General features: G+C 50.3%; 1 protein-coding gene across 1 annotated transcript in view; it reads left to right on the top strand.

Annotated features, from left to right (window-relative positions):
* The window catches only part of map2k1 (mitogen-activated protein kinase kinase 1), a 20,740-nt gene extending 7,020 nt beyond the window's left edge, over nt 1-13,720 (top strand). Inside the window, exons 4-11 of the mRNA XM_056281360.1 lie at nt 22-99; nt 239-290; nt 1,145-1,269; nt 12,089-12,296; nt 12,774-12,838; nt 12,956-13,014; nt 13,197-13,242; nt 13,326-13,720. Coding sequence (XP_056137335.1) covers nt 22-99; nt 239-290; nt 1,145-1,269; nt 12,089-12,296; nt 12,774-12,838; nt 12,956-13,014; nt 13,197-13,242; nt 13,326-13,439 — 747 coding nt within the window. The 3' untranslated portion in view covers nt 13,440-13,720. The remainder of the gene's footprint in view (nt 1-21; nt 100-238; nt 291-1,144; nt 1,270-12,088; nt 12,297-12,773; nt 12,839-12,955; nt 13,015-13,196; nt 13,243-13,325) is intronic.
* The last annotated feature ends 16 nt before the right edge of the window (nt 13,721-13,736 follow it).

Raw genomic sequence — 13,736 nt, 5'->3', positions numbered from 1 at the left:
TTCTTCTGCCGTTGCTTGCAGGACGGTGGCTCCCTGGACCAGTCGCTAAAGAAAGCGGGCAAGATCCCAGAGCAGATCCTCGGCAAAGTCAGCATCGCTGTGGGTAGCTCAGACTCCTCTCCCAGCAAAAAAAAAAAAAAAAAAAAGACACCGTGGCTGCGACTCTGCAGCTTTCCTGTGAAAGTGATTTGGTCTCTGATGGACACGTGTGGCTGATGTGCGTTGTTTATATTTCCAGGTCATCAAGGGGCTGTCCTACCTGAGAGAGAAACACAAGATCATGCACAGAGGTAACTGGCTATTTAACTCATGGTGGGCGGACACGGCGGCGCAGTGGTTAGCGCGGTCGCCTCACAGCAAGAAGGTTCTGGGTTCGAGCCCCGGGGTAGTCCAACCTTGGGGGTCGTCCCACGGTGTCCTCTGTGTGGAGTTTGCATGTTCTCCCCGTGTCTGTGTGGGTTTCTCCGGGGGCTCCGGTTTCCTCCCACAGTCCAAAGACATGTAGGTCAGGTGAATCTGCCGTACTAAAATGCCCCTAGGTATGAATGTGTGTGTGATGGCCTGGCGGCCTGTCCAGGGTGTCTCCCCGCCTGCCGCCCAGTGACTGCTGGGATAGGCTCCAGCATCCCCGTGACCCCGAGAGCAGGATAAGCGGTTCGGATAATGGATGGATGGATGGAAGGGATGACACAGAGGTGAATGCTGTGTTTATACGGGGGTTCATTTATTTAACCATCTCTTTGATATCTCATACTCAAAATGGCTTGCTCTGAATTAAAGAGCAGTGAACAACTGAAAAAAAAAGCATCTGTATAGCTAACGTGTGAGGTATTTTTAAAAAAAAAATCCTGTTACGGAGGCGTAATTGAACATCGCAACAATTGAAACCTCAGCACTTAATCCATTTTTACCTTCAAGTAATTTTCCTCTCCAGCTGTTCAGATCTGACCTGAAATGTGGTGCACTAACAGAAACATGAGCACTATGCAGGATTCTGCCCGGCCTTTCCACTGACAACATGCTATACACCCGTTGCGTTGCAACTGACAACTGTAACTTCATTGTATGCTGCAGCACAGAGGGTTGCCTCTTAAAATTGCCCCCCCGGCGCGCTCTCCTGAGTACCCCATCTTTTCGCTTTCAGACGTCAAACCCTCCAACATCCTGGTGAACTCCCGTGGCGAGATCAAGCTGTGTGACTTCGGGGTGAGCGGGCAGCTCATTGACTCCATGGCCAACTCCTTCGTGGGCACTCGCTCCTACATGTCTGTGAGTGCGTTTCTCCGTTTCCTGTTGCACTCAAGCCGCACAGTGAGGGTTAGCCTCATATCTGCAGGGAAACAGAATACAGCATCCAAGACTGACTGATATGGTGGCTTGCAAAAGTATTCATACCCCTTGAACTTTTCTACATTTTATCACGTTACGACCACAAACATAAATATATTTTCTTGGAATTTTATGTGAGAGACCAACACAAAGTGGCCCACAATTGTGAAGTACAAAGAAAATGATACGATTTGAAAATTTTTTTACAAATAAAAAACTGAAAAGTGCGGCGTGCAAAAGTATTCAGCCCCCTTTTCTCTGAGTGCAACCAATTGCCTTCAGAAGTTGCCTGATGACTGCTGAATGATCGAATGTTGACCTAATGACTAAAGAGAGTCAACCTGTGTGTAATCTAATCTCAGTACAAATACAGCTGTTCTGTGACGGCCTCGGAGGTTTGTTAAGAGAATATCGGGGAGCAAACAGCATCATGAAGTCCAAGGAACACACCAGACAGGTCAGGGATAAAGTTGTGGAGAGGTTTAAAGCAGGGTTAGGCTATAAAAAGATTTCCCAAGCTTTGAACATCTCACGAAGCACTGTTCAATCCATCATCTGGAAATGGAAAGAGTATGGCACAACTGCAAACCTACCAAGACACGGCCGTCCACCTAAACTTACAGGCCGAACAAGGAGAGCACTGATCAGAGATGCAGCCAAGAGGCCCATGGTGACTCTGGACGAACTGCAGAGATCCACAGCTCAGGTGGGGGAATCTGTCCACAGGACAACTATTGGTCGTGCTCTGCACAAATCTGGCCTTTATGGAAGAGTGGCAAGAAGAAAGCCATTGTTAAAAGAAAACCATAAGAAGTCACGTTTGCAGTTTGCCAGAAGCCATGTGGGGGACACAGCAAACATGTGGAAGAAGGTGCTCTGGTCAGATGAGACCAAAATTCAACTTTTTGGCCTAAATGCAAAACGCTATGTGTGGCGGAAAACTAACACTGCACATCACTCTGAACACACCATCCCCACTGTCAAACATGGTGGTGGCAGCATCATGCTCTGGGGGTGCTTCTCTTCAGCAGGGACAGGGAAGATGGTCAGAGTTGATGGGAAGATGGATGGAGCCAAATACAGGGCAATCTTGGAAGAAAACCTGTTGGAGTCTGCAAAAGCCTTGAGACTGGGGCGGAGGTTCACCTTCCAGCAGGACAAGGACCCTAAACGTAAAGCCAGGGCTACAATGGACTGGTTTAAAACAAAACATATTCATGTGTTAGAATGGCCCAGTCAAAGTCCAGACCTAAATCCAATTGAGAATCTGTGGCAAGATCTGAAAACTGCCGTTCACAAACGCTCTCCATCTAATCTGACTGAGCTTGAGCTGTTTTGCAAAGAAGAACGGGCAAAAATTTCAGTCTCTAGATGTGCAAAGCTGGTAGAGACATACCCCAAAAGACTTGCAGCTGTAATTGCGGCAAAAGGCGGTTCCACATGGTATTGACTCAGGGGGGCTGAATACTTTTGCACACCGCACTTTTCAGTTTTTTATTTGTAATTTTTTCTTAAAATCATATATAATTTTCTTTGTACTTCACAATTGTGTGCCACTTTGTGTTGGTCTTTCACATAAAATTCCCATAAAATATATTTATGTTTGTGGTCGAAACGAGACAAAATGTGGAAAAGTTCAAGGGGTATGAATACTTTTGCAAGCCACTGTATGGTGTCGTGGAGCATGCCGATATCGCAGAACCATTGTGATCCCATACATTTGCTCCTTTACATTTTTTGGTCATCTTCAATCGTTATGATTCTTTTCACTGAAAGTAACAAAACTAAAAATATTAACTAAAGCAAAATATGAGTACGTTGTGGAGTTAGAAAACAACGAGACAGGAGACGTGAGAGTAGACGTAGTCGAGGTAGTTTACTAGCTCCAACTTCGCATGTCATACATTCGACAACGACACTGAACTGTGAACCGGAAGCGGAAGTGCATTATCTGACCCCTCGCCTCTTCCCTTAAAGGTACACCGTCCTCTTAGGTGAATGTCTCTCGTTATATAGATGTGGGTCACCACACAGGCCCCCCCAGAATTCACCTACACAAAACAATGCAAAACAGCAAAAGTGCAAGTCATGAACATAAAAATAGACTCTACAACAGAACAGTCAATGACAGGGAAAACAGGTGACGAGTCAGGGGGCGGACCCTGCGGCCATAACGGCTGCGCTTCACAGGAGGGGAAACAGATGGGGCCGAAACCCGGGCCATAGGCGGGGCCGAAGCAGGAACAGAGGCAGGTGCCGGGGCCGACCTAGGAGGGCGCCCCCGCCGCGGGGGTAGGGCCAATTGCATTGGCTCCCCAATGTCCAAGTGAGCGGGCTTGAGACGGTCTATAGCGACCCGCTCCGGCCTGCCCCCCATGTCCACCACAAAGTTCTTATCCCCCACCTCCAGGACGCGGAAGGGCCCGTCGTATGGGGGCTGCAGCGGGGACCGATGGCTGTCGTGCCTAATGAAGACGTACCTTGCCGATGGCAGATCCTTGGGGACGTAGGACCGGGGGAGGCGGTGTTGAGACATCGGAATGGGAGCGAAGGCACCGGCAGCGCTCCGGGACACACTGAGGTGAGAGGCGGCCGACCAGGGAGCCGTAGCATCCGGAAGAAACTCCCCCGGAACCCGCAGGGGCTGGCCATACACCAGCTCAGCGGAGGAGGTCTGGAGGTCTTCCTTCGGGGCCGAACGCAGGCCGAGCATGACCCACGGGAGCCGGTCCATCCAGTCGCAGCCAGTGAGGCTTGCCCGCAGAGCGGCTTTCATGTCCCGATGGAACCGCTCACAAAGTCCGTTGCTCTGCGGGTTGTACGCCGTAGTGCGATGGATCTTCACCCCCAGGTGCTCAGCGACCGCCGTCCAGAGCTCCGAGGTAAACTGGGAGCCCCGGTCGCTCGTGATGTCACCAGGCGTAACGAAACGGGCCACCCAGCAGCCGATGAACGCCCGTGCGGGAATAGCCTCTGGCCACCTGGTGGCCCTGTCCACAATAGTGAGGAGGAACGTATAACCACGGGAGGGGGGCAGGGGACCCACCAGGTCAACATTGACGTGGTCAAACCGCCTCTCTGGAACCACAAACGGCGCCAAAGGGGCCTTGGTATGGCGGTGCACCTTGGCGCGTTGGCACGCCACACACGAGCCGGCCGAGGCTCTAACATCCTTTCGGAGCCCAGGCCAAACGAACTTGACGCTCACCAGCTTGGTCGAGGCCTTCACTCCCGGGTGGGAATGGCCGTGGACGGTGTCGAAAACTCGGCGCCGCCAAGAAGTAGGCACCAGGGGGCGCGGTTGACCGGTGGAGATGTCACAGAGGAGGGTGGTGTTGGCCGCGTCGAACGTCACGTCCTCCAGCCGTAGCGCCGTAGGGGTCGACCGGTAGTCTTGAACGGTCGCGTCCTTGGCTTGGTCCGCTGCCATAGCGGCGTAGTCGAGTCCCAAGTGAACGGCGTTAACAACCGCCCGTGAAAGGCAGTCGGCGACGGAGTTATCCTTCCCGACACGTGTTGTATGTCCGTGGTAAACTCGGAAACCGCCGCGAGATGGCGCTGCTGACGCCCAGACTACGGTTCTGAGGTTTTGGCCATACAGAACGTCAGCGGTTTGTGGTCCACGAAAGCGGTGAACTGTCGGCCCTCCAATAGGAACCTAAAGTGTCTGGTTGCGAGGAAGAGACCCAGTAGTTCCCTATCAAAGGTGCTGTATTTGCGCTCGCTCTCACGGAGTTGTTTACTGAAGAACGCCAACGGCTGCCAGCCCCCCCCCCCCCACCCACTGCTCACACACGGCCCCCACGGCGTAGTCGGAGGCATCCGTTGTAAGGGCTATGGGGGCGGCAGGCGACGGGTGGGCTAGCAGCGCAGCGTTGGCCAGCGCGGTCTTGGCGGCCATCCCCGAAGACCAGTCCAGCTCGTCCTTAGACTTCTTTCACCGCAGGGCCTCATACAGGGGACGCATGATGTGGGCGGTACGGGGCAGGAAACGGTTATAAAAGTTCACCATGCCCAGGAATTCCTGCAGCGACTGTACAGTGCGGGGGCGGGGGAACATGGTGACAGCCTCAACCCTGGCAGGGAGGGGAACGGCCCCCTGTGGAGTGATGTGGTGCCCGAGGAAGGTGATGGACGACTCCCCGAACTGACCCTTAGCTGGGTTGATGATGAGGCCGTGTTCGCCGAGCCTGTCGAACAGCTGTCTGAGGTGCGTCACGTGTTCCTCCGCCGACGCGCTGGCCACGAGGATGTCGTCTAAATACATAAACAAAAATGGCATGTCGCGGAGCACAGAATCCATAAGGCGCTGAAACGTCTGCGCCGCCCCTTTAAGGCCGAAAGGCATACGTAAAAACTCAAAGAGCCCAAAGGGTGTGATGACAGCCGTTTCTGGGACATCCAGTGGGTGGACCGGCACTTGGCGATACCCCCGCACTAAGTCGATTTCGGAATTGTCATGTACCGGTTTGGCATGTAAGGGCACCCGTATGTATGTGACGTCACCTGTTGACGTGGGGAGAAGCGCGAGGAATATTGTTCGGGCAGTCTTGCAATACGGTGGAATAAAGCAAGCCACGTTAGGCATTGTGTAATAACGGTGTGCCTAACCATTTATAATGAATGACACCTAAATAAGCATATAGGTGGGAATAACAGATCAGAACAATGGCGATGAGTGACGTACCGAGCCTAAGCTAAGTGATGAGCTAAAGTTCGTAACGTTTAGTTAGATCTGAAGTGTAGCTAACAGTTGTAGCTTGCTAGCTAGGGCGGCAGCATGGAAAAGACAGCATGCGTACCGGCGTTTGGTCGCTACTCCGACCCGGCGACTTTGGGGTCGCGGTGGACAAGATGGCTAATGTCATTTGAACTGTTTGCTGATGGGAAAGGTCTGATCATCGATGATAACACCGAGGATGCAGTGAAGCAGCGCCGGAGAGCACTTCTTCTGCATCACGCAGGTCCAGACACACAGGACATCTTTTCAACTTTGGACGCCACCGGAGAGGTGACTGATTATGATGTCGCTGTTGCAGCTTTGAACAGATATTTCGTGCCTCAAGTAAATGCTACATTCGCCCGCCAGACATTTCAGAAAATCTCTCAGAATCAGGGGGAGACAGTACAACAATTCGCTACACGCTTGAGACGTGCGGCAAAAGACTGCGGTTTTGGTGGAGACACGACGATCAGATTAGAGACGCAATTGTAAGCAAATGCACGTCGAGTTATATTCGCCGTAGACTCCTCGAGGAGGCGCGTGGTTTGGTGCTTGCTCGCGCTCTCGAGTTGGCGGCACAGTGCGAACAAATTGAAGAACAAATGGCGGGGATGTCTGTGAGGGAGGGGAAAGCAGAGTCGACTGTGAGTCGTGTCTCACAGAAAGGAGGGAAATATCAGAAGAGAGGACAAGGGAGACCGGGCGCGGATAGAGGAAAAACGGACCAAATGGACAAAACGTGTTTTAAGATGTGGACATTCAGACCACTTTGGGCAAGACCCCAATTGTCCCGCGCGCGGCCAAACGTGTCGCAAATGCAATGGTAGAGACCATTTCGCAAAGCAATGCAAAACAAAAGGTGCAACAGGAAAGGAAAAAGTGCATAAAATAGAGATAGAAGAACATGATTATGCCTTTGTATTGAATGATACAAACAAGTCAGATAGGCTCAACATAAATGTGGGAGGAGTTAGCTTGAAGATGCTTGTCGACTCCGGGGCTACTTGCAATGTGATAGACGAAAAGACCTGGGAGGGTTTAAAGTCAGAGAAAATTAGGTGCCACTCATATGTACCAAAGCCGGAAAGGAAACTATTTTCCTATTCATCTAACCAACCTCTACCCATTAAAGGGGCGTTCACATGCAAAGTAAAAATAGGAGAACGCTGTGAACAAGCAGAATTCATAGTAATCAGAGGTGATGGAGAACCACTACTAGGAAAAGAGTTGGCCATGAAACTAGGTGTACTGAAAATAGGTGCCAACATATCAGCCGTCAGAGACATGAACCAATCACTTCAGCAGCAGCACCCGACTGTATTTCAGGGGGTAGGGAAGCTGAAAACAAAACAGATAACGCTACACATAGACCCAGAGGTGACACCAGTAGCACAGCCACTCAGGCGTATACCCTTCAACCTACGGGCGCCTGTGGAGGCCAAGATAAAAGAGCTCCTGGATCTAGACATAATAGAACCGGTCGATGGACCAACACCATGGGTAAATCCAGTGGTCATCGTGCCCCAGGCAAACTCAGAAATAAGACTTTGTTTAGACATGCGACAGGCAAACCTTGCCATCATCAGAGAGAGGTATCCAACACCCACTGTGGATGAGCTACTACAAGGGATGAATGAATCGGTGGTGTTTAGTAAACTGGACTTAAAGTGGGGCTACCACCAACTTGAAATGACCCCAGAATCACGCGGAATCACCACATTCGCCATCCACAACGGAGTCTACAGATACAAGAGACTCATCTTCGGCGTGTCTTCCGCCAGCGAACAGTACCAGCATGAAATCGCCGCTGCACTGGCTGGTATAGAAGGTGTGGAGAACATCTCAGATGATGTCATAGTCCACGCTAAGGATGAGGAGACACACAACGAGCGACTACACACAGTCATGAGGAGACTGGAGGAGTGCGGACTGACGCTAAACCCTGCCAAGTGTCAGTTCAACATGGATCGACTGATTTTCATGGGAATCCTGCTGTCTGAAAAAGGAATCGGTCCTACAGAGGAGAGAGTGAGAGCCGTGAGCGAGGCGAGAGAGCCGGAAAACGCATCGGAGGTGAGAAGCTTCCTCGGGCTCGTAAGTTACAGCAGCAGATTCATTCCACAGTTTGCAACAGTGTCAGAGCCGCTGCGACGCCTGACAAGAAAGGACACTCCGTTTGAATTCGGTCCAGAACAGAAACAAGCGTTTGAGGCGCTGAAAGAGGGCTTAGCCAAAGCAGGGACACTAGCCTACTTTAACAAAGATGCACCGACCAAAATCATTGCAGATGCTAGTCCAGTGGGATTAGGAGCAGTGTTAGTACAGACCCAGAATGGAGAAAATGTTCCCATTTGTTATGTCGGTCGTGGTCTAACCGACTGTGAACGCAGGTATTCTCAGACAGAGAAAGAGGCCTTAGGTCTGGTATGGGCGAGTGAAAGGTTACACCCATACATCTATGGTAGACGATTTGACTTGGTTACAGACCACAAACCTCTTGAATCTATCTACAGCCCACGCTCGAAACCATGCGCTCGTATAGAGCGATGGGTCCTAAGGTTACAGCCTTATGATTTTAAAGTAGTACATATCTCAGGCAAAAAGAACATAGCAGACCCACTATTACGTCTGCTGGGGAACAGCGCACTGAAACAGAAACATGCACACGGATCCGACGAGTATGTGAGATTTGTTGCAGTGAGTGTCACACCCAGAGCATTGAGAACCCGCGAGGTGGAGGAGGCATCAGCCCACAACGAGGAGCTGATCAAGGTGCGTAAAGCTATTAAGAGTGGACACTTTGAGAAGTGCGCAGCATATGCCGCGGTGGCTAGTGAGTTATGTGTAATAGGACAGTTGGTTCTACATGGAACGCGTATTGTGCTGCCACAAGTACTGCAGGCACGCGCTCTCTCACTAGCACACGAAGGACACTTAGGAATTGTCCGAACTAAACAGCACCTCAGGAGCAAAGTCTGGTGGCCAACAATGGACAGAGCAGCCGAGAGACATTGTAGGTCATGCCACGGATGCCAAGTTGTTGCTCGGCCAGACGCACCGGAACCGTTAAGACCAACAGAGTTACCAGAGGGGCCCTGGCAAGATATTGCCATTGACTTACGCGGACCCCTGCCGACAGGTGACTCGATTCTAGTTGTAGTTGATTACTACAGCCGCTACTATGATTATGACGTGTTAAAGTCCACAACCACGTCAAAAGTGATAGACAGTCTAGAGACAATCTTCAGTCGACATGGACTTCCCGTCACACCGAGGTCGGACCAGGGTCCTCAGTTCAAATCAGAGGAGTTCAGTGAGTACTGTGACACCAACGGAATCAAGCATGTGAAAACAACGCCACGATGGGCGCAGGCGAACGGCGAGGTAGGACGTCAAAACGCCTCGCTGATGAAGAGGATTCGCATCGCTGTTTCAGATGGACTCAATTGGAAGCGAGAACTTAGAAAGTATGTGACAGTATACCGGAGCATCGATCACGCGACCACAGGGAAGAGTCCCGCGGAGTTGCTCTTCAAAAGAAAGATGAGGGGGAAGCTGCCAAGCATCACAGCAGCACACGCTGATCTGGAGGTAAGAGACAGAGATGCGGAACAGAAAGGACAATCAAAGATCTATGCAGACGAACGGCATCACGCCAGGTACTCGGATGTCAATGTCGGTGACACGGTCCTGGTGAGACAAGAAAAGACTGATGAACTGACAACACAACGCCACACAAGGTGGTGAGCAAATCAGGAAACCAAGTTGTCGTCGAATCTCCAACCGGAGCCAGATACACACGGAACACAACATTCGTGAAGCGATACACCAGTACTCAGGAGACACCTGCTGGAGCAGAAGCATCACAGGATGCCGAGGACTGCACATCAAACAGAGAGACACTGGGTGCTCAAAACGCAGAGCGGAGCAACACCAGCAATGACACCCCGGGGGCAGACAGGCCTCCAAGAGAGAGATGCTTGCCATCAAGGCTGGTAGATTATGATATGACATAGACTGGAGAAATGTAAAAAAAAACTGTTGGGTCAAGTTCAGTGACGATTGTTTGATGATGCAAATGTGAAATTAACATGTTAAGAGGTCTTTTATGTTTACAGACTGTTCATAAGTGAATATGTGTTAATGGCGAATTAATACATGGTTCTAATTAAGGTGAAAGCATACAGAATATGTGGTATGTGTTTTGGTTAGGAATGTTTTGATACTGTCATTATATGGGCTCATATTTTTGAATTGAAAATAACCTGAAGTTTATTTCCCAGAAAAGGAAGGATGTCATGTACCGGTTTGGCATGTAAGGGCACCCGTATGTATGACGTCACCTGTTGATGTGGGGAGAAGCGCGAGAGATATGATTCGGGCAGTCTTGCAATACGGTGGAATAAAGCAAGCCACGTTAGGCATTGTGTAATAACGGTGTGCGTAACCATTTATAATTAATGACACCTAAATAAGCATATAGGTGGGAATAACAGATCAGAACAGGTGTGGTGAGCTCGGGGAAATTGGCGAGCAGGCGTTGGTATGGATCCCCGGTGGAGAGTGTGTTAGCGAGGCACAGCGCTCCAGCCCCCCCAACCGTGCAGGGGTATGACGCAAAAGAGACGGCATCAACCACGCGACAGTTTTTAACATCCACCAGCAGGTTGAAAGCACAGAGGAAATCCGCACCTAGGAGCGGGGTGGATACAGCAGCCGTCACAAAGTCCCAGCCGAAACGTCGGCCGCCAAAACACACGTCCACATGTCTGATACCGTACGTCCGAATGGACGTGACGTGCCGTTGGCGGCGTCCATCTGGGGGCCGTGACTGTCGGTCATCGTGTCCACAGCTTGTGCTGGTAGTATGCTGCGTTGAGCGCCAGAGTCAACCAGCAGCCGCCGGCCCGACAAGGAGTCTCTGATGAACAACAGCTTGCAGTCACGGCCGGCGCCCATAGCCGTCAACGAGCGCCGGCCTTGGCGTTTCCCTGAACCCTGTAACTGCAGGGTTTGCGACACTGTTTTGCTTTTGCCCCAAACCTGGCATGGTAATAACAGAGCCCGTCGTCAGGTTGGCGGCGGGCTGTCACCGCAGCCGCGGTGTCCATATAGTTGTACACAGGTGGTGGTGGGGCGGTCTGGTGGGGTAGCAGGGCATGCACAAACTGTTGCCGGTTGGCCAGGAAAACCCTGTCTGCTTCAGCAGCCAGAGAACGGTAGTCCTTGGAGGCGGCGAGAGGAGAACTGGCCAGTGCCTCAGAAAAATGTGTGTGAAAAGAAAGGCCGGATCAGCCCATCCCAGCACAGACAGCATTTTTTCCATTAACTCAGACGGTTTGCCGTCGCCGAGGCCATTCGGGGACAGTAAACGGTCTGCCTTCTCCAGCTCCGACAGTTCAAATAGTTTCAGGAGGAATGTCTTTATAGCATCGTACTTGCCAGCAGCTGGCGGAGCTTCCAACAGTGCCGTTGTCGATGGGTCTAACGCCGCCACTACGTGGAAGTACTGCGTTGCATCCTGCGTTATCCCTCTCAGCTGGAACTGGGCTTCCACATGTTGAAACCACGGCCGTGGATTATGTTGCCAAAAGTCGGGTAGCTTCACAGTAGCGGGGTAAATGCTAGCGTTAGCAATAGCCATGTTGTTAGCACCGGCGTCGGGAAGCGGGTACCGCGGCAGCATTATTCCCGGCGTCGTCGTTGTCAGACATACTCGTATTAGTAGTTCGATCACGTCGGGGTCACCAATGTGGAGTTAGAAAACAACGAGACAGGAGACGTGAGAGTAGACGTAGTCGAGGTAGTTTACTAGCTCCAACTTAGCATGTCATACATTCGACAACAACGGTGAACCGGAAGCGGAAGTGCATTATCTGACCCCTCGCCTCTTCCCTTAAAGGTACACCGTCCTCTTAGGTGAATGTCTCTCGTTATATAGATGTGGGTCACCACACCGTTGTAATTACGTTATACAGTAAGGCCAATGCCAGTACTGCTATTTCTACTACTACTAATTTCCATGTGTTTACACAGCCAGAGCGTCTCCAGGGCACCCATTACTCTGTCCAGTCAGACATCTGGAGTATGGGCCTGTCTCTGGTGGAAATGGCTATCGGCCGTTTCCCCATCCCACCGCCCGACGCGAAAGAGCTGGAGCAGATCTTTGGCTTCCCGGTAGAGGGGGAAGGATCCCCCGGTGAGTCTTCGCCCAAGCCTCGACCCCCTGGCCGACCAGGAAGCTGTACGTCTTGACAGAAAACCGCTTCACCTCCTTTGTTGTTGTGCATCAGAACGTGTGAGCTCTTCAACAGAGACTCGCCGAAATCCTTTTAAAAAGGATTTCAGAACTGATTACGTCACAGAACAATCTAGACCAGTGTTTCTCAACCCAGTCCTCAAGGACCCCCCCTTTCCTGCAGATTCTCATTGTAACCCTGTATAGGTAGCCCTGCTTGTACTTACTCGACCAATCATCTCGCAGCACTTAATTATGCAAGGTGTGCAACGTCTGACAAAATTCATTGCTGATTGGTTGAATAACTACAAACAGGTACCTATTCAGGGTTGCAAAGAAAATATGCAGGATAGGGGGGTCCTTGAGGACTGGGTTGAGAAACACTGATTCTAGACCACAACCCTTTATAATGTATGTAGTAAAATTAAATCAGAATCAAGGTTGTTTACACTTTATATGCTGTTCTCGTGTTTTCCAACCTAGCGTATGGACCGGACAGCAGACCTCCGATGGCTATTTTTGAATTGCTTGACTACATAGTCAATGAGGTGTGTGCGAGTTTGAACTTGATTGTACATATTTTTCTCAAGACACCTGTATTTATGTAGTTTAATCATACCCTAACACTTGACTGCTGAATGTTGATTGGACCATCTTGTTTTCAGCCCCCACCTAAACTACCTGGGATATTTGGATCGGAATTCCAAGACTTCGTGAACAAATGGTAAAGAAAAAGTATTCAAAATACTGTCATCAACGTGCAGCAACATCATTTCTGATATCTCCAGTGGCCTCTAATTGCTGATCAGAAACTACAGTGCCACCTAGTGGCAATAGTTATCACCTACACGTTGTATTTATTAAAATGTTGGACGTTGATGATATTGGACATGCCTCCTTTTGCAGTTTGATAAAGAATCCAGCAGAAAGAGCAGACCTGAAACAGCTGATGGTGGGTGCGCTTTACTGATGCCGATCAACTCCTCGTCCAGCTTTCTCCAGTTCGTGATTGTTAACGTTTTGTCTTGTGCTTAGGTCCACCCTTTCATCAAGCAGTCTGAAGCAGAGGAAGTGGACTTTGCCGGCTGGTTGTGTAGTACCATTGGACTCAATCAGCCTGTGACCCCCACCCACAGCATAGGGGTTTGATACCCTCCATCCACACCACACTTCAACCGGACCAATGAGCAGCTCTGCTACAATCAACCCCCCCCCCCCCGCACTCTCCATTAATGACTGTTTTACTGAGAAAAAAACAGTTTAAATACATATTGCAAATTATACTGTGCAATCACTAGTTGTACATTAAGAGTATAAGTCTTACATGCCAAGTGAAATTAACCTTATGTATTGAACAAATCTTTGGCTTGTGCGACAGGCCTGCTTGAAAAGCCATTTTTTTCTAATTGTGATCAAATCCTTTGTTTGTGAGAAACGCTTTAACCT

This window comes from Lampris incognitus, chromosome 6, assembly GCF_029633865.1.
Source record: "Lampris incognitus isolate fLamInc1 chromosome 6, fLamInc1.hap2, whole genome shotgun sequence".
Classification (NCBI taxonomy): Eukaryota; Metazoa; Chordata; class Actinopteri; order Lampriformes; family Lampridae; genus Lampris; species Lampris incognitus.
Note: the sequence above shows the minus strand (reverse complement) of the source record. Positions and strands in the feature narration are given on the sequence as shown.